This window comes from Notolepis coatsorum (genome assembly GCF_963971535.1).
Source record: "Notolepis coatsorum genome assembly, chromosome: 2".
Taxonomy (NCBI): Eukaryota; Metazoa; Chordata; class Actinopteri; order Aulopiformes; family Paralepididae; genus Notolepis; species Notolepis coatsorum.
Window position 1 is genome coordinate 204,936,355 of NC_140166.1, and position 22,290 is coordinate 204,958,644.

Here is a 22,290-nt window from a genome sequence, read left to right on the forward strand (position 1 = left end):
ACAATTCTTTTGCTATAATTTCTAACATGCAATCAAACGTCACTCAACAAAACGCCCTTAGCGTGTGCAAGTATTTATGTGTTATATCTCAAGCAGACTTGAACTAATTGCCCTTGATTAGTTGCACCAGGTGTGCTTGAGACAGGGGGTTGAATAATCTTGAGACAGGGGGTTAAATAATATTGAGACAGGGGGTTGAATAATTTTGAGACTGCAGTAGTGATTAAAGGTAGCATTTTGTGTTGAATTTTGATAAAAACCATTGTAATTTTCATTTAATTTAACTATTTAAACTGTTCTTGTCTACTTTGTTTATTGCAAACAGCTGACAATTTAAAATGTTTGCCAAAAAGCCCAATATGCAATGGGGGTTGAATAATTTTGATTGCAACTGTATATTTGTATATAATAGGTTAGAGCCAAAGACTTACCAACTCTGTATGACAATGGTATATTTAATTTAAGAACCATGCTACAACTTTAACAATTGCACACATGTCATAATAAAGTAATATTTAATAACAACCATCAAAGTATGACTGCAAATGGGATAGAAAAAGAAAACACGCAGAGACAAATCTTAATAAAACAGTGATTTATTTTTGACTGAAAACTAAAATAGTCAGAACAGCACATTACAAGGGCATCATTTTTAAGATATTTTCTCCAAGGCTCAGTGATCACGTTCATACAGTACATGGTACATGGCATGTACACGGCATCTCCTTCAAACAAAAAGACAGACTAAACCCAGCTGCAAAAGGAAATCAAAGTCCATCCCATAAAGATGACTGATTGTACAATTATAGACCATTTGGTTTGGTTCTAAGCCACAAAGAAATGAACCAGCTCGCCTGGCAACAGGCGACGGTGCAGGAGGCACAAAAGACATGTAACACAGACAGGACATACCATAATATGCTCATACAGAATTTACGGGGTTCAAGCTGGAGTTGTGAAATGTACAATAGTTTCCATTTTGTTTTTTTTGTTGTTTTTGTTTTCAGATACTGTCTAGTAGTTTTTTTCTTGTAAGCGAAGTACGTGTTGGTACACTACAATCGGAATCTATACGTTGCATTCATTAAATACATTAAAATTTGCAATGTAACAAAATGTTCTCTGCATATGAAATTCAAAACAGCATTTTACATGAACTAAAAGATGTCTTTTTAATGGACTAGTGTGGTGAACACTAGATCCTTCCCACCATCTCACTCCATTTCTCGCCTCTACATTCTTCACCTTCCATCCATCGTTCCCTTTCTCTCGCTCTCTCTCTCCCCTGTTCTTTCACCATCATTCACAGACATGACTACTGGGCATTACGATCAGAGTGCTGGGTTAAAAACATGAGGTCAGGAAGTGGTTTTGATTATAGATCATGCAGAACATGCTAAAATAGCAACAAAAAAAGATGGAAGGGAAGGAGGAAGTAGAAAAAAAAATACATAGACATGTGCATTTAAAAAATGAAAAATAAAGACTTAACACAGCTTTGCGTCTTTGGTTATAAAGTAGGTTGAACAATTTCACAGCTTTTCATCCCCCAGCCCAGAAAGAAAATATGCACAAGTAGGATCCTAAAGGTCGGGGAAGTATGGCAATTCACTTTTTCATTCGTGACAAAGAAACTATAGCAAAGTAAAATCAATAGTCGTCTTCATCAAAACATCCCATCAAATATTTCATATCTCAAGAACAGGCATTCTCCTGTACAAACCCTCCTTGCATTTAATACTTTACACTCTTTACAAAATGTACATTCAACCTGAATTTCATCTAAAGTTAAGTCATCTGTCTTTAGTGTTAGCAATATCCCATGAAATGAAAGCATGTGTTTCTCGATGGAACTTATTGCCTACTGGGAAACTACTTGTCGCAACAGACTACCGATTTGAACAGCTGACCGATTCTAACATACCAAAAGACCAAAGAGAAAGAGATTTTTTATTTTATTTTAAATTTTAATAATCAACGTATTTCTGTGACATTGTTCATTTACATTATGAAAATAGCAGCCCTGAAATAAATAAATGCAAACAGTAAAATTGAACTAAATGAAGGTATTTTTGATTCATGTAAAAGTATTGGTGGCTCCAGGAAAACAACACACGCTCTTTTCCTGCAGCATAAACCAAGCAAAGGTTCACGACGACTTCCCCTCCGCTCTCTCCCAGTAGATGAATCCTCTCCTCGACTTCTCTCTCTCTCTCCGTCCTTCGCCTCCCTCTCTCTCGTTTTCCTCAAGCCACTGACATCTCAGGGGTGGGGGGGGGGACGACAGTCCAAGGCCCCTCCTGGATGTTTTCACGTGGGACCGCCAGTCCCCCTGCCTCTTTTTTGACCACCTCTCGTTTCCCCACCGCCACCAGATCGAGCTCTCTGCGCCCCGTCATCCCTCTCCTGCATAAAGCATAGCGAGTGCACAGTCGTCGTCATCGCTGCGCTCTCAACCCCACGGCCCGGTCCCCGCCACCTGGCGAGAACGAGGCCCTCAACAGGATGATGATTGTCTTAATACTAGGGAATGCCAGGCGACAGCAGCGCACGCACACACACACACTGAAGCATGGCTCTTCACGCAAGTTGAAGACAGGGTGGTGAATGAGGCTGACGCTGTTGGGGTTTTATCCCTCACGAAACTTAGCGAACGCAGATTGGAGCCTTTTGCTTTTGAGCAGCTATGGGAGGGTGGTAGTTGTTTAGTTTATTTTTAAGGGGTTCTCCTCCTCTCTTGTCCGTGGGAGGTGTGTGAATACGGGGGGAGGGGGGAGGATCACGCAGAGGTGACGTTGGGCTGGTGGGGGTTACTCTGGCCACCCTCATGGTGAGCAGCGGGGGTGTTTGTGTTGTTGTTGTTGTTGTTGTTGATGATGATGGGGTGTTGCTGCTGCTGCTGCTGGGGCGGTGAGGTGCTGCCTGCAGGACTGACCTGGCCAGACAGCTGGCTGAGCTGCTCAGAGTTGGCCAGTGACTTGAGCACAGCATTCTCCCGCTCCAGCAAAGAGTTCCTCTCATAAAGCTCCTTGATCTGCTCCTTCAGAACCTCCACCTCCTCCCGCACTGCGTACATCAGGTGGCTCTTCACCAGGTCCTGAGAGAAAGAGAGCGAGAAGGAAACACATTAGCAAATGGCATCAAATAATTGACTTTGAGTGGCATATTCTTCATAACTTTTCCTTCCCCAACCTTTCCAGCCAAAGTGAAGTAAATGTAATATTGCCCTTAACATTTAGTCATTTAGCGAAACGCTTTTATCCAAAGCGACTTACACGTTCTGTACGACAAGTCAGCAGGAAGAGTACAACTCTTTCAGCAGAGTAACAATGATCAAACAGTGTTGAGACTTGGGTGCTGCCGTGTTGAGTGCATAGTAGTAGAGACATATTAGTATATTAGGAAGAGTGCATAACCTTTCCACCAATACCATGATAAATGGATGTTTATTCACTTTCAGATATGATATTTCATATAGCAGGTTGCCGGCTCGTCAGCCTGAGAAGTTCTGCCTGTCAAACGTGGTCATCGCTCAAATGAGTTTAGGCTGCTGTTTAAACAAAACGTGACTATATTCTCTGTGGCAAATGACTGTGGTGGGGTTTTGAATGTGCGCAGGAACTTATAAATGTGACAGCATGTGGTTGAACTGCTAGCACCATTAACATTCCTCCCCTCTGTGTAATGAAGGAGGCAGGTTGTCATTTGAAAGTATGTGCACGTTATCTCCGTTACAAATCAAGACTTGAATTACAGCCCGCGTGTTATGCCAAATGGAATACGAGTTGGCACTGAATTCAAAAGTGAAATACTGGATCTAGACATGATATTCAGTTTAAAACAAAAAGCACCACTAGCCTACCTGTTGGCAAAAAACACCTCCCCCAGAGTTTCAAGCTAGGCTAGTGGTCCGTATCAGGCTTCCATTAGTTTGTGCTAAGCTAGCTTGTAGCCGGATACATTTCTACTGAACGCACAGAGTAGTGATGTGCCCAAACGGATCATTTCAGTGAGTGAGCGATTCGATTCACGCTCACGGCAACGATCCGATTCACTGATTCGAGGAAATAGGTGTCCATCTTCTTGTCTGACTCATAATGTTGGCGTGCTGCTTTAAGAATATTGTAGATGACATAGATGGTCCGGTCTGAGGTTACTCACCATCGCCTGTTCAATCTTGTTATCGATGGCAACAACACTGGCACCAGATGCACTGTGGAGAAAGAGAACGGAAAGGTGTTACTTACCACACAGACAACATTGCTGAGCTAAATATCTCTCCCTCATCCATTCCAAAGGTACGGTTAACTACTGCTCAGCGCTTTGGTTTACCATGACAAGACAAGTTGTCATATTGCCAAGCAGGAACCAATATCATATCAAGCATTTGAAATGCATCAACATGACAGCTCTTTTCAACACCATGAAACAGATGGATAATTATGTGTAGACTAGAGCCTGTTGCATTTTGTACTTCATTGTTTGCATTTGTACTAGTTTGTACTTTGTATGTATATTGTATATTTTGTATAGGTTGGCCTTTATTCTTTTTACAGTATGAAGCACAATCTCAGGGGGCTCATACAGAACCAAGCATTTCACTGTAATGCACATGTACCTTATATGTGACAATTAAAACAAAACTTGAAAGTACATAAGTTTAGATATGAATGTGGTCCCTTTCTCAGCTCTGCTTCAAAATGGCTTGGACTGGTCATTTAGGATGTCACACACAAAAAGAAAACACCAGCTAAATGTGTCAGGAGGTGAAGAGGGTTCATGCTCCATTGTGTGTGTGGCACCATTTACACTTTACAGTGCACTTTCAAAAGCAGCCAATGCACAGGCCTCACATGGCGCATAGCTGTACACAATGCAGCATACAGGAATATGAGGCCCGGCCATGTCGACACACCCTCAGCAACTAACATACATCAAGAACCTAGAAATGAAAAAAGCAAGCGAAAGAGTAGTCGAGTGTAACTAATAAGTCTCGATCCAAATAAATAAGAGCTCCAATCTATTGTCGTGTAATTACTAGGTGAATGCAAACCAACCGCACCCATCTATTAATAACAATTCGGGAAAACAGAAATGTGTACCGTTATAATGAAATGCAGCGTATAATGATTCAATTACTGTTATAGAAAACTACAGACAATAACGGTTTGTCTGAATGCCTTGAGGGAGGGCGGGGGGTATGGCGTTTTAAAACTAATTTTTAAATCTCTCGGAACACTGGCTATATTGTTTTAGGTGGCCTTTCTTAAATCTGTTGCATACTTTACACATACTTTCTTTGTGGATGCTTCATTGTTGAAATGTACAGTTATTAAAAACCTACTTTTCCACTAACATTTCCCTAACAATACGAGCGTACAACTCTACCATCCCCCCTCCTCTGAAATATGTAGCTCGTTAATAACTCCAAACGAAATATAGCCTACTTACTTCAATGGCTGACGGGTCAAAGTAATGCGAAATTATTTCCGATGTTTTAATTTCCCCAAAACGTTTAGTAATGTTGTTGTTGTATCCCTCTGGATAGAATAATACAGTCGTCGCCCCTCATGTTAACGCCGCCGCGGCGCGCGCAGCTCTGGGTGGAAGATGAGCTGATGCTCGAGCGCCGACACGCCACTAGAAGGAGCCCCGACCTAACTTGCCGTGGGAACATTCACTCTGAAGCGCTGGTTATTTACCAACTGTTCGTTCTAACTTTATCACAGAGAGATTTCAAAGGTGCTCACAGTTGCACGAGGGTTTCACACACAAAAGCGGGGTGGTTTGAAAGCTCGGCGTTGCTAGTAAACATTTTAAATAATCTTTATAAACTGCTCAAAACGGCGTTATTTCCGTATTTGGCTGCCTGGTGCGCCTGCGCTGTGATCACAGCGCATGCGCATCTTGCACCCAACGCCTGGCATGTGGGACTCGACACAACGTGACCGCATGATGGCTGATGCCCACCAGGCAGAGGAGATGCCACACCGCCGCCCGCCGGCGCCCGGACGTCCCGGGAGAACCTGCTTAACGTTACGCGTGTTTATGTTTCGGTAGTGGTGGATGTTGGGTTATAAGGATATGTTATGGCTACTTCATGTATGACGACGTGCGGCTGTGCAGCTATTCCAAATATTGAATGACGCCGATGACCCCGTCCGATCTGTAGCATCAACCCAGAGGCAGCGTGTAGCACGGTGTCACTCTGCATGTAAAAGTAGCATCACACGTGTTAAATAATGATGTGTGACATTAACGTTAAGCAACTATTAGTCCAGTTCGACTGATGCCAAACAACCCGGTGATGGTGGACATTTAAGTTAGGCTAGTTGTTGAGCATTAATGATGGGAAAACGTATCGAGTCGCATCGAATAGAATATAAGTATAACCAAAGTACGTTAGTAATCCCGAGGGACATTCACCACCACCACCACACAGATCGCCCACAACAAACATTTAGGTAGTAAAAAATAAGAATACAGTCAAAGATATACATTATAAAATCTAAATCAATTAAACCACTTCTCGCATCAAACGCTCCGAAGATCGATCATCAGTTGTGAAATACACATCAAACGAAGCGGTGTTTTATTAAGTCACATTACCTGATGCATCTCGCTCTGTACGAAACCAAACGTCCAGAGTATGTAGGTGAAGCTCCTGGCGAGCAGGGCAGAGTGTAACTCATTTTGCAGCGCATGTTGTTCTAAAGTTTCCAAAATAAAACTCCAAGACGTTCAGCGACAGACCGTGATGGGGGAGAACGCGGTGATAAGAAGTGTTCCGCTGAGACGCGCCTCGAACCGACCTGTCCGTCAGGCTGCTTATAAATTGATTCCCTACGTCACACAAGGAGGCGTGGTTTAAAATATTCCACTCTGAACTGTAAGAACCGATATCTCACTCTCGTGAGAAATGTAAAATAATCTGCGTCATCAATGGCATTGGCAACATAACTTGACAGACAAAACAGTGAATAAAAAATGTATCCCAAATGCGGGTCTGTTTTTAGTAACGTCAGGTTAGAAGTAAACCAAGTTACCTGGGTATATAGTGGAGGAAATAATATGACATGGAACGTTTTACACATATGTTGAGGGTACAGTAACAAGAGGATACATTTAGTTGGAAAAATGGGTAGACTATAAAAATAAAATAAAAAGTTTAACGACACAAACTGGGAGGGATGGAATACGAACATGATGCATTATAAATATAAGGGAGAAAAGACCACAAGTCACATTGTTGTGTTATTTTTGTTTGTTTGTTAGTTTATTTGTGTCATGTATGTCATTGTAAACGTAAAGAAAATAAATAAAAATGTAAGTTAAAAAATAAATAAAACCAAGTTACCCACTTCACTATCAACTTTATCATGCTATTTTGACCAGTCATGTAATTTCTACAGAGTTGCCCCAATACACTGCAATTCTAAGATTCCTTGTTACATTTGTACAAAACATGAGCTTGTGGTTTAATAAGCAAACTATATCAGAGCATAACCCCTTGGGGTGAATTAATGCACTTTGCATGTATTCATGCGCTTTGCATGTAATAACATTTCAAACACAATTTCTACATTTATTTATTTAACCTTCTCTCCTCTACTGCTCCGTCTACTGAGGAAATGTAAAGTACACAAATAATTCAGCCAACTAAAACACATGTCTATTTTGGTAGAAATACAACTTTCAGATCATTTTACCATATGAACCCAGGTCTCTCCGCTAAGCGGCTGAACGAGGAGAGCTGCTCGTCCCTCCTGCAATGACCTACTTCTCTCTTTTCATTCCGGGACTTAGGGATGTGTCGGTTGCCGTGTTAATAGTGAGGACGATGTACAAGGCCGAAAGGGAGTTCAACTAAAGACAACACGATCTGGGAGCTGATCGACGGGGCATGGTATTTCCTCCCTCTGAGAAGCTCATTAACATACCCAGGACACCAGAGACCCCAGAATGGCCACCAGCTGGGGATGGAACGTGCCGCTTTCACGAACAATAATAGGAGACACGGGCAGATTGGGCTGACTCGCGATCGGTGTCCAAGGAAAACAAAGCTGTACATTTTCTTGCAGGAGGAAAACATGTGGTGGTTTATATAAGGCACTTCCATGCTGCGTGTCCCACAGCCTCCCCTGCTGATCGCAACAGTGCACACGTGTGTTGTTGTTACCCCCAACAAAAGCCCCGGGGACACAAACGCTATGCATTCCAGTTCCCGACACTCTCCGCCACCAAGCCGCTGTCACCAGAATCCAAGTCAATGTGCCATCTGTGTGACGCCATGTGCTCAACAGGCTCCCCAGCCAGCATCTAGTGGGCAGTGCCAGTGAGGCACCAGAGTTCTGGGACGGGGATGTGGACAGTGGGACACTAACCTTCTTAGCGTCTTCTACTATCATGCACTCTTCCAATAATTCATTTTCCTTGTCTATATTACTACCTAGTATACTAATATGTCTCTCTACTACTATGCACTCAAGACTGTTGCAACCAAGTTTCAACACTGTTTGACCAAGTTTCAACACTGTTTGATGAACATTGTTACTCAGCTGAAAAGAGTTGTACCCTTCCTGCTGACCTGTTGTACAGAACTTGTAAGTCGCTTTGGATAAAAGCGTCAGCTAAATGACTAAATTGAAACACTAAATACACAGGAGAAACGTGCGGGAGCAGAGGGTGGCCATCTCACTAGAGTCACATCACATGATGCCTTCAAAGAGTGAAAAAAAATCCAATGTGCCTCGATTAAGGGAGAGGCGCAACGGCACACTTCCATGTCCCAATGCATATAAACAGACTGCAGGGGGGAGGCACCTGAATAAACCAGACTAACAGGCTTGCAGTGACCCCCCCCCCATTCTCTCTCTCCCTCGGAACGGATGGTGAGGGGGGACAATAACAGAGAGTCGTTATGACTGACAACTTGCTGTTAGGGATAAAATGAGCTCTTCGCATTTGAAAGAGCAAAACGAGTATTTAGACAGCTGCACTACAGCCACTGAGCCAGTAGAGGGCAGTAGAGGCAGTGAAGAGGCCCATCAAGAATCAACTATAAGTGAGTAGAAGTAGGTCAAACCTTTATAAACTGATCACATTCAATTAACCATCACAATACGTGCATTGTTATCGGGGCAGGGGTGGAAAGTAACTAAGCTCTTTTACTCAAGTACAATTTTGAGGTAAAAGTAGTAGTTACTTTAATAAAGGATTTTGCACCTTAAGTGACCCCCGCATTTCACTGTATGCCCTGTATGCTGTGACAAATAAAACTCTTGACTTACACAAGCACTTATTACACTCACACGCTGCTGCTAACATAATACCTTGTATTGTATAGTTTGTATAAATAGAATATACTTTGTGTATTATGTCTAGTTTATAGTTTAGTTTATAATTATTTATAGCTTATTTAGTTTATAGTTACAGTTTATATTAATAATTATAGTTTATAGTTATAGTTTGTATAGATAGAATATATGTTGTGTATTATGTTTACAATTCTACTACGGTTGAGGAGCCGGGAAAAACAAGCATGTCACGTTTTTCAGAATGTATGTACATTTAAAAAAGCTGTGACAATAAAATAATCTGAATCATACAAGACATGCAATCAATTCAGAGGGACGTTTCTTTTCTAACTGGCCTACTGAAGTCAAAGCCACGGTGACAGCTCACTGACATGCTTAAAGGGACAGTTCAACAGTTCGAATTTCAGTGGCACATTGTCCTTCAGTTGAACTGAAACGGCTTAATTAAATAGCATTATTCCTTATACCAAGTAGCACAGGCCCGTGTCCCTTGATCTCAATTAGATTAGAGTCAAATCTATTGTCATCATACAGCACAATGAAAATAAGTTTGTCATCCAACCAGAGTGCAAATGTAGCAATAAAGTGCAACAGCAATATACAATGTACAGGTGATTAAACTGGGTACAAAATATACAAATGAGTACTACCGAGTGGTGCTAATCAGATGTATGTAGAGAGTTGTAGTATATATGTAAAGACAGCATGGTAGTAGTCATACTGGCCAGCAGTGTATCTCTAGTAAGAGTAGGATATATACAGATATAGATATAGTATCTACAGATTAAGGACTATGTGCAGGTAACTACAGACAGGTGTGGATATATATGCAGTGAGAATAAATATAGATATATATGGTATACTATATACAGTATTATTGTACATGCCATCATACAGAGCTAAGGGTTAAATGCAGGTGTATAAGTAAGTATATAGAGGGGTTATATGCAGGTATATTCAGACAAATATGGATATACTGTATATGCGCCACGGTAAACATATACTAAATGTAAATATGTGGTATTTGTATAATGAGGAAAGTAAAACAAATTAACAAACTATTTTATGGGGGGAGAAATACATTTATTAACCTTGTGACAAGTATCTGGTAGAGAAATATAACCAACTTAATGTCAGAAGTTCTTAAATTGATGGTATTTATTTAGCAAGAAGATGCTCTCAACAGGGGGTCCGGTCCGTGAGCCCTTGTGTTTACCTAGCAAATGAGATAAGGCTATTATTTACATCCCGTCTTCCATTCACTCCCGAGTCCCAACGAGTCACCAGTGTTGGTTAAGCAGACTCAACGACCACAGACCTGATGTAACCTCTGAATGTTCCCATTTTAGTTTTCAGTGTGAAAAATATGACAGATAGTTTGGATGGGAAGTGGGTTGGGATTTGAAATGATAGCCGCATCATGATCACTTAAAGGCTCAAAAGCTGTCCATGTGGCTCCGCTTAGCCAACAGAATGACTCAACACCCAGAATGGGGAATATATACTATTACTAACTAAGAAACACAGTGTGCAATTAGTACAATTTCCCCCAAGGGGACCGATAAAGGAATATCTTTTCCTAAGTTCCTTGGAAATATTTATATTTGCATATCACACTGACACACACCCCAAGTGTAATTGTTAGGCTGAAAAGCAGGTAGTCATCTTTCCAAGTCGATGACAATTGAAGGATGTTGCAAATGCATTAGTGTGTTTGGGGGCTTTTTTTTGTTTGCTGTATTGTTGGGACATGTCGTCTACCATCTGGGTGGTGTATGGATTGGAAACACAATGGAAACAAAACAAGCGAAGATGAGAGAGAGAGAAAAGACCTCAGAAACACACGCTCTGGAAATGGAAGTTCTGGACCCGTTCTTTTTCCAGCTCTAAAAAGGAGAGCCACGAGTAGGGTGCTGCCTGCTACCAAGCTTCCTGGCCAAGAACGAAGGAACTATACGGATGCCCTCACTGGTCTGTTGCGTAATCATTGGGCCTGATGCACAAACAGCTGCACTATCTGCAGATGTCCCTGCATGGAGCACTGGAGGCCCACTGGGCTGTCCTCCTCAGACAGGCAGGCACCATGCAGGGGGTCTGGGGTCGGAGGGCCAGATTGAGGACATGTGTGCGAGTGTGTGGATGGGTAGGAAGGGGGTCCAAAAAGATCTATACGTATGCAGGGTAAAGGTCTGAAGACTGACGATGGTTGAGCTTGATCCACTTACAAGTGTCAGATAGATCAGATTCTAACTGATTCTGAAGGCTCCCATTATTTTAACCCCCTCTCCGGGGCTCCTGAGGACGCGAGACGATAAAGAGGTGGAAGTGTAACGTGACCATCAAACTCCATATATGATTAAAAAACAGGTGGAAGTGCAACGTGACCATCAAACTACATATATGATGATAAAGAGGTGGAAGTATAACGCGAGCATCAAACTACATATATGATGATGGGATTCGCACAGCCTTTAGTCATTAAATAATCACTGCCAAAAGGGTGCCGACTCAAGACCACTGCATTGTGTTTCACTGATTTACTTTTCTACCCCGTTTAACTGATGCTCGCTTGGCTCGAGTAGACTCCCGTCCCACTGGAATGTGTTAAAAGTAAGTGTTGACTCTCGACGCTTAATGGCAGAATCCTGGCACCGTTACCGTTAATGACCCTCTGTATTCAGCAGGGCATTTATCACAGGATCAAGGCCTAAAGCCTCATTTGGGGCTTCCTCTCTGAAGTGGAGGGGTCATGCTGGGACAGTTTAACGTGTGTGTGTGTGTGTGTGTAGGGGGAGGGGGCTCGGGGCACTATACTGCGAAACACAAGGGGATAATACACGTCTCAGCTGTTCATTTACAGTTTTAGTTTGCAACAGCTCCATTCAGCATCTGTGTTTGCGTCCACTCTGATATGCTGTCGGGCCACAATGGGGAAAGGGTAGAGTTCACGATGACAGGATGCAATGGTCAATTAACCCATTCTCTGCCACCACTTTGATCATCCTAAACCATTCTCTGCCATCGCTATTTGTCTATGGAGATGTTCACCTTCTTTGCAGGGCTATAACTTTTTAAATTGTATTGCTAAATTGACATTACTATGGCCCATTCAACATCAATTATCTATCGTTCAGGATGTAGGAACGTTTTACTTTTTCATTCACACATTCATACGAAAATACCGTCTAGAGTATAAATATGTTTTTATCGTTTTCTGCAGTATTTCATAGAACGTGAGATATAGGCATAAATGCATATATTAGATTATCAAATTCCGTTTGATACCGATCAATGTTATATTAAAAATGTCAACTGTACATGGTCCTAAACGGTATGACTGATCATCTGCGGGTGAACGGAGGGGGGGGGGGGTCGTTTATAATTCCGTGACCGACGTTAAATGATTTATGTAGTATGGGTGATATATTGATCAGAGCAGTTTGTATCGAAAATGATAAAGAAAAACGCTGAAACTCACGTCCGTCTCCTCGTACCGTTGGGCGATGAGAGTGGAACAAACAGATCCCAGTTATGTGGTGGGGATCGAGGCGATCCAGTTCCGGTTTGTATAATACTAATATACGCCCAAATCATGTTGTTTATTGAGTTATGGCAACGATCCATGTCCACGGTGTGTGGATTGAGTCCCGGGACGATAAACGAGTGGCCGGACGGAATTAGGGGACGGACCGAGCTGAAACGGGCATTTCCGGTTTGGCAACTCGCCGATCGGCCACCAGGTGGCGGTATTGAAGCGTTGCGCAGAGTTGTGATGGCTCCCGCAGCATATGACAAGGCTCCGTGGGTGAAATATGAATTCCATGATGAAAATATGAAATTGAAACATGCTGTACAGCGATATTGGCAGACAACGCATGGCAGGCAATAACGCTGAACAGCGATATTGGCAGGAGATGGGTTAATAGTGTTTTTATCCAAAGCGCTTTACAATTTTTGTTCCTCACATTCACCAATTCACTCTCACGCCGACGGCAGAGGCAACCATGCAAGGAGCCAACCTGCTCATCAGGAGCAGTTAGGGGTAAAGTGTCTTGCTCAAGGACACTTCCAACACGCTGCCCAGGATGAGCAGGAATCGAACCAGGAACCTCCCAATTACCAGACGACTGCTCTACCTCCTGAGCCACTGTCAAAAATGGCGGTGTCTTGTAAGGGACAGGGCTCTGTGTTATATAAGTGGTTTAAATCTCCGGTTATGATAGTTTCACTCGCCACACAGAGGCTCGTAAAAGGGTAAGATCAGAGCACAGTGTAATCAAGTCATGTCATATCCACCGAGGCCTGCAGTTAGCAACATGGCCTGGAGGGCGAGGGAGGGGGGGCTCCAGTGAAGCCACCAAGTAATCCACTAAAAATTAAGTACTTACTGTTATGTGTGCTCCTTAGGAGAACCCTGAAAATGGATTGGATCAGGGGCTCTGAGAATAATGTCCCGCGGCCTGTTTCGCAATTACAGAATGGGGTTATGTTGTAATTGAGGGAACCCCCAGCCCCAAGAGGAAAGCAGTATCATTTGCAGACAATGTATGTTAACAGAGACCTGCCATTAATGGATAACAATTCATAAAAGGAACATCATTTTATATTATAAAGAGAAGAGAGGCATCTGGAAAATGTCGTATCAAGGTGATAATTAAATTCACAGTCCAGAAGGGCCCCAATGAGGTACGGCAAGAATCAAAACCCTCTGCTTTCCCACGTTCATGTTTCATCCCTCTCTTGATTGTTTCCGCATCATAAACACAGGCTGCATACCTGGTCTAGATTTAATCACTCTCCATGGTCGACTATGGGACCACTCACACTGAAAATAAATGTAATTTTTTTTATTGTCCATAATCATAAAGTCTTTGGTTCTGTGTTGAGGGTAGTAAAAATAAAGACCTCTGCAGCCCAATCACACAACACACCCATTTAGTGGGCCAACTAGGAGCCTTCCTGCAATTTATACAAATAGAGTAATAATTTAGTTAAGCTATAAGAAGCAGAGTCATCCTCTCTTTTTGCGGTTTAAAAGGTGAAGTGTAACAAGTGGCTGCTGCGGTGGACTGTGGACCCCAAAAGTGCCGTTGTGTAGGGAAACAGGCAAGGATACTTCTTTTGATCCCCCCAGAACTTGGCTGTAACTTGCTAAAAATGTGATTGCTGGACACAAAGACCACAACTGATCTAGCGAGACGCCATCTACCTGAGGTTTGACATTTTTCAAAAGGCAATCATTTTCAGGAATGCTGCTTTTTGACCTCAAACTGTTTGCGAGCACATTTGCCACTTCCAACAAGTCCAACCTCGCAGAGGAGCTGCCATGAGACAAAGAGCGGTGGATCGAGGCTGCTCCCCCAGGTTTACCTGAGGTTAGTTGAAACCCATTTGAATAAAGCTTCACTGTTAGTCACTGAGCCCTCGGGGGCCTGAGCTGGATGGGGATCACACAGTAGCTTTGTATCCTTGGCCAGCAAAGACATCACACTGGCACAGCAGAAACTGATGTTTAAACAAACACCTAGTACTTCACCAGAACAGCAAGGAATTGACAAGGAATATGGACATGGACCGTGGTGCATCAGTGTCTCCCCCGTTATTGTACAGACAACAACCTCAGTCTAGCCAAAAAATATATATTATTTATAATGCTAAAAATAACACCAAATATCCATTAATTCGGAAATTATGGATGGAATCATAGGGGCGACAGTGGCTCGGGAGGTAGAGCAGTCGACTGGTAATCGGGAGGTTCCCGCTCATCACAGGCAGCGTGACAAACTGTCTTTGAGCAAGACACTCCCGATGAGCAGGATGGCACCTTGCATGGTCGCCTCCTCTATTGGTGTGTGAATGTGTGAGTGAATGGGTCAAATGTGAGGAATCATGAATAATCATTTGCGCTTGGGAGCCTCTGTGCAGCACTGTTCCCAAATGTGAGTCAACCTCTGCGCTGTTGCCTGGGAAACCGATACAACGCGAGTACCACTGCTATAAGAGTCCCTTTAAATGACTACGGAGCACGAGGGTATGGCGTTACCGCTAACCACCACTGCTAATAAAATATTGCACAGCCTTTCTGTGACGCGTCAATCAGTCTCTTCTGTTGATTACTGTGACCCCAGAAACAACTAAATTACATTACTCTTAGTATTGGACTCTGCACGAAAATAAATAAAACGGAGTGAAATACCTAAAACAGACCTCTCAGGAACAGGCTGCAAGGAGTGCACTTGAGAGTAGGGTTGGGTACCGAACTCTGTACTTTTAAGGGTACCACATTTCGGTACCTTTACATGTTTAGTATAAGAGTCAGTGTAATATACTAGACAATGAGGAACCTTTTCCACAAATATGAACAGTACCCGACCCCACTTGGGAGCCTGCATCAAGATTTCAATAAATGGGCCTCCTGTGGCAAAACTTCCATATCACAATATGCAGGGCCGTTTCTAGCTTTTTGGGGGCCCTATGCAAAATATTGTTTTGGGTTGTTTATTTGTTTGGCCCCTATTTTGTGAAACTATGGTGGGGGGATTCCAAACACTCTTAAGGTGGGCATGCATTTAACATTTAAATGCATCAATCTGGTGCACTTTAACCAATTCGGGGCCAACCACGATATATACGTGTTAAGCTTGTTTTTGTTTTTATTCCATTTTAATATCCTGGATGTTGTCACGGAGCTGTATTTTAGCTGGAAAAGGCATATTGGCACTCCGAAAGTGCAGTACCGGCCAGATCCTGGTATTGGCGCTGTCTCGAGAACACAGTTTCCCCTGTTGCAGACCGGGTGTCACTTTTTTTTTGCTCCGGGTTAGCTTTTCTGTTAGCCTAAAGCTATGGCTTCAGCAGATCGCCTGGAATACTTTTTGCGACGCCGAATTCAGTATGCAGTAAAGGAACATAGCATCAGCCAATGGACATATCGATCTAACAGATGGCGATCAAATAACTGGGAAATTCTTTTTGGAATCCAACCGGCCACAGGTAAGAGCGATTTGACGTCAATTTCAGCCTGATCGGGCCTTGTTCTCATAGCCATCCACCCGGTCCGCGTATGATGTTGCAATAACGAATGCCGTTATTGGTAATCAATAATCAGTATAATAATAATTCCCTTAAATTTCTGACTTACAATATTGAAAATTTAAATGGAACTATAAGATAAAGTTAAAGTTAAATAAAGTTTGAAAATGCAACAACATGCATAGTCCGCATATGGCAAGAAACGGCCCTGACGATAGGCCACAGTGACGTTCTTCTCCAAGCCAAGTGCAGCAATGAATCACTGTGTTCATGATGTGCTTCGCAAAGGTCATCAGCTTAATTGTATGCAATAAACGCAGCTTATCAAGTCATCCTCTCCTTGTGATCACTTTGTTTTAAGTCTTGAATATATACAGAGTGAACCAAAATGTGTACGCAAATATAAATAGCAGACTGCCGGTTGCGCTATCTGACCGATGCCGATGTCTGTTTAGTTTTTTTTCCTGTACGTACCGCCGGGCCTGAAAGAAATTCTAGGAAACTCGGCATCATTCATGTTCAGCAGCACACATACACACTTACTGACCGGGTTACGGGCACATGACGTAACCGATTCCTCTGAACCTTTATTGGTAAAGGTTATGGCTAACAGCTGTGACCGATGGCCTGAGTGTAAATAAACAAGTGGGATATTCAAATGCCATCCATCATGTAGTGTGAGGACACATTTTAATCATATTCAAGTGATGCGTGTGGTGTGTTGTAACAGAAAACCCCAGGATAAAAAGTTTAAAATCACAGTGTGAAGCGAAACCTATAAAACATTGGCGGTACACGTACAGCCGCCCCAGACTATAAAAGAGCCATGGTCCTTGTTACAACTTGAACATAACTTGTCCTAAAAGTTAAAGGTCCCATATTTTGCTTTATTTTTCACTATTTGGGCAATTTTACACAATTCCTGTGAGTCTATGGAACACATCTGTAAGTTTTTTTTCAATAAAATTCATTGTTATGTATTTTTAATAAAGTACTTTGGTGGACCACTTTTTGCCCTTCCAGACTCCAAGCTGTTTTTGGCTGGGCTCCGCCCATATTCTCGCAATGTGCTTTGATTGACAGTCACCCACCCACTAGCAGATACAAGAGAGAAAGAGAGAGAGAGCTCCGCCCCCGAAACCCTCCCACCCATTCTAACCAGCGAAGCTAATGTCTTCTCTGCATGCGAGTGGGTTGGCTAGCTAGCGGCTAATGTTACGAGGGTACATTGCAAAGCTTATTAGAAGCATTGAAGTTTTCAGTGCACATAGAAAACAGCGCGGGGGGGAAAGCTGGGATTTATAAGCGTTCTGGAGCTATGCTGTCGAACACTTTTGAGGAAGTGCTGAGAGTGGGACATTAATCTAGGAAGATTTACTTTACTCAATTGTATCATCAATAATGATAGATTATTATCACGTCACAAATAGATCAATTTAGTCCGTATTAAGTGATGCGTTACTTTTTCTTTTTTTTAAACTTTGGCCATTCCGCTGGCTCTTTTTTGCGTTTATCGCATTTTCTCTGGTCAAGAATGACCGACAGAAACAGGTTTGAATGGGTACAGATGGGGGGAAGACACTGAGAAAGATACGGCTGCAGTCCGGGAATCGAACTCGCTAACCCCAGATCCGTGACGAGCACGGTTGTCCCCGGCGCCGAAATAGCGCTCGAGGTACGCGGTGAGCTACTGGAGCTCCCCTATGCGTTACTTTTTCAAATGTAGCCAAGAGGAAATACCCTATCAAAACAGCAGTCAAAGTGTATATATTTCAGCACGTTTGTTTAGCAATGATTTGAAGTGTTATTAGCTAAATATGAGGTTATAAAAATCTCTACACATTGCATCGGAAATCGGAAGATTTAGACGCGAGGACAGGAAGCAAGCATGAAATCGATATGCATGTACAGTAGTCTCAAGAAAGAGGAGACCCAGGGCTTTCGATGGACGTCTAAATTTCATAAAACTACACTAACCAGCTTACACCAGCCGCAGACAAAGGAAGGCCAATGATTTTTTCTTACAAATATTGACACGAATGTCATGCTTATATCTCACGGGTCAAACAAACATAAACATTATTGCCATAAAATACAACATATTGTTTCTTTACCTTTCTAGGAAAAAAACATGTCTCAATCCGGTGATCTTTGACGCAGCCATCGCCATTATACAAAAGTAACTGTACAGCGGCCGGGTAGCGCAGCGGACTAAGCGTCTGTCTACCACCGCAGAGACACTGGTATCGAATCCAGCTGTCAGCGGTGCCTCCGGCTTGGCCGGTCGTCATACTGGCACAATTGGCAGTGTCAGCGGGAGGGAAGCCGGTGGGTGGTAATCTGGTCATTGTAAACAACGACTCCTACAGGTCGGTCAGGGCGCCTGCACAGCGAGTATGGGATCTGGGTGAGGTAGTGTGCCCTCCCACGCGTTACACTGACCCAATGAGAGTCCTCACTGCCAGGTGAAAAGAGGCTGCTGGCTGTCTCCTATGTATCGGAGGAAGCATGTGATAGACTTCAGGGCTCCCTAGACCGGCAAGTAGGGGGCAAATGCGCGCAACAACCAGGAAGGGGAGGGGGGAATTGGCATAACGACAAAAATAGGAGAAAAAGTGGATATATATATTTTTTTAAGTAACTGTACTTACAGTCGATTTCATTCACGGTCTTTGCTGCCCTCTATCGGGCGCCTGGTGGTACTAAATCGAGATTTAACAGTGCCCTCCAACAGGGGAGACAGTGGCTCAGGAGGTAGATCAGTCATCTGGTAGTCAGAAGGTTCGCGGTTCGATTCCCGCCCCTCCCAGGCAGCGTGTCGAGGTGCCCTTGAGCAAGACACTTAACCCCCAATTGCTCCCGATGTGCAGGTTGGTACCTTGCATGGTTGCCTCCGCCATCGGTGTGTAATTGTGTGAATGTGTGAGTGAATGGGTGTATGTGGGGGACAAAAATGGTAAAGCACTTTGGATAAAAGCTGTTATATAAATGCACCATTTACCATTGATATGCTTCAGGGATAAAGGTGGTTACCAAGACTGTTTGAAATGCTTCACTGTTCAATAGTATATTTTGCTCAAACTTCTGGGGGTCCCTGGATCGCACTTTGAGAAGCCCTGCCCTTCAGAGACATCTACTGGTGTGTTCCATTCCACCAACCTTTAATGCCCGTAACCAGCATTCTTCAGAGATGACCACTCATTACATCAGCAATGAAATTAGTGTACTATCCCGGCAAGCATACCACATCTTCAACAGACTGGGCTTGAATGAGATGCGTTATGCCTGCTTCATCACAAAACAACAAGCGTTCACTTGAAGCCAATCAATGGCAACGAGTACCAAGGCCTCGACGCAATCTGAGAAAGCTCATGACTATCAGGGTGTCTACAGTTATCATTAAAGCCCAACTTGCAGGTTAAACCCTACTGATCAATTATGGGTAGTTTACATCATTGGTATATAATTTCATTTTTTTTCTCCATTTGACGCCGGAAATGCCACTCAGAAATGGTTAAAAAGGTCCATGCACGAATAACATGCACGAGCAAATTAAAAAGCTTATCAGAGCTATCAGGGCCATGTCGTCACGTTGGGTATCTTTCCCCTACTTCTGATCCACTACAAGGAGTTTTGAGGAGTGCAGAAAGCTATTTCCTTGATCCAAATGGACGCCTTACAAGACGCAAATGGGTTTAATCGTCGGAGACTTTGATGGAACAAGGTAGTTATAATGTTTTTAATGTCGTAAAAAAAGAACTACATTTACCACTAGGCAGCCTGTTGTTCAGTACAGCAGCGCTACTGGTCTGTGGGCTGTCGCCTTATCCCCGGGTCATAGTACCAAGCTGGCTATATAGCTCTGGCTAACGTTACCCCGCTAACGTTAGCATTGTCTACTGTCGTGCATGTAAAAGAGTTTTGGGAATGAGTAAAATGTGTAGGTCCTCTTCTCAGACCTGTGGGGCAAAGCACTGCTGCACACACCATTTTAAATCGGGTGATGTTAGGAGTTTCGAGAATGCTGGCTAGCAAGCTATGCGCCCCGGCATGTTGATACGATAGTAGCCCCTTTAGCTCCACTCGGTGCATCAGTGACAATAGCTATGAGCTAACAACGCTACAAGCTCAAACACCTTATAACTACTACTATTGTCGTGTCCATAAGTTCCCTGGCATAATACTTGTGAGGACAAAGGTATACAAAGAGGAGAGAACCATTTTAAATCGGGTGATGTTAGGAGTTTCGAGAATGCTGGCTGCTAAGCTAAGCTACATTAGCTAACTTAGCTAGCTTCTAACGGTGTATACACTATGTACAACGACACAATGATTTTCATTATTACAAATATGGTAACGTGTTGTGGCTTTTACAAATAGTAGTTAGCTTTAGAGATGGATGGCTATGATCACGGAGCAATAGTGTTGTTAGGTGAAACAGATACATTTTCATTCATTACTCCTCGGCTAGTAGTAGCAAGGCTCTCTGCCTGCCACTAGCTGTGTGTGACTCTCAGAGCCCCCTGGTGCCCTGCACCTCACGTGACGTCAGCAATTTCGATTAGACGTGCACTTTATGAACCATTGATTAAAATATCCACGTGCGTGGTGATTGTGTTGGGCAGACAAAAAACTGTGTCAATTTCAATTTTTTTCCCTTCATGAAAGTCACCGTTGGCCTAAGTTGGCCTTTAAGTTAAATGCAAGACTTTTAATGCCTCGGTTTAATAAAATTTAGGGCATGAAAATATAGGCACTCTTCCGAGTATGCATATTGTCAGTTCAGAATGATCAGGATGGAAGGCAAAATGAGAGTAACCGGTTGAGTTAAAGAACATTTGTCCAAATATGTTTAATATGATGAAGGATTTATATTTTCACATTAATAATCACTACAAAAATCAAGAGCAAGGGTGTGAAATTTACTTTTTAGCTCACCTTCCAAGGGCTCATAGGTCTACTTTTCACAATAGTGTATTGGAATACTTGTAAATCTAAAGTTGTCACAATTGTGACTTCTGCTCCACCTGGTCACAGACTCTTTAGTCACTCCCTCTTGCGCAGTGCCGCAGTCCCTTTCTTTGTGTTTCACTGTCTATGTTCAGCAGATCTATGTCTAGTCTATGTCATACCAAGCTGTATCTCATTCTGTGAGGTGTTGGACTTGTGTGTAAAAGACCCAAGTGCAGGACACGGGCAGGAGGCAGAGGCACATGGAAGTAAAACCCCAAAACGGGGCATTTAATAAGGTCAGGCATGCAGACCGATTACAGGCAGGCACGTAGAGACGGGTAACACGAACAGACGACACGGACAGACCAACAACCGGACAATGACCAACAAAGGGAAATAAAATACACATGGGAAAAACAAGACTAACGGAAGACAGCTGGGGTGATTACAAACAAGACGCAGCTGGGGCAGATGAGACGCAAACCTTGCATAGAACTGGAGGGCCTAGACAGTGTGAAATACCAGGAAAGGGAGAGAAACACTAGGGGGTGGGGTACAAAGTCACAATGTGTGGCTTGTTGGGCTGGACTTGTTTAGGCTATATAGAGATGGAATGACCATTTCTATGTTGAAAGTAATTTAGACTCCAGCTGTATTATGGTGATTCTCTGTTTCATAGTTTGTATAATATGCCTTTTAACACTTTGATCGCCGGGGTTAAATTCATAATTTACCATCCCTCGCCAGCCCTATTTAACATGGAGAAGTTCCCCTTCTTTGCAGGGCTATAACTTTTTTTTAATAAATTGTATTGCTAAATTGACATTACTATGGCCCATTCAACGTCCTATATCTATTGTTCAGGGTGTAGCAACGTTATACTTTTTCATTCACATATTCATACTAAAATACGGTCTAAAGTATAAGTATGTTTTTATCGTTTTCTGCAGCTTTCTCCAGAACTTGATTTATAGCCCCAAATGCATTA

General features: G+C 42.9%; 1 protein-coding gene across 1 annotated transcript in view; it reads right to left on the minus strand.

Moving 5' to 3' along the window:
* Positions 1-580: 580 nt before the first annotated feature.
* tsc22d2 (TSC22 domain family 2) overlaps positions 581-22,290 on the minus strand; it is an 81,489-nt gene continuing 59,779 nt past the window's right edge. Inside the window, exons 2-3 of the mRNA XM_084309101.1 lie at positions 4,162-4,213; positions 581-3,097 (exon numbers count right to left, since the gene is read on the minus strand). Of these exons, the coding sequence (XP_084165227.1) occupies positions 2,780-3,097; positions 4,162-4,213 (370 nt within the window). The 3' untranslated portion in view covers positions 581-2,779. The remainder of the gene's footprint in view (positions 3,098-4,161; positions 4,214-22,290) is intronic.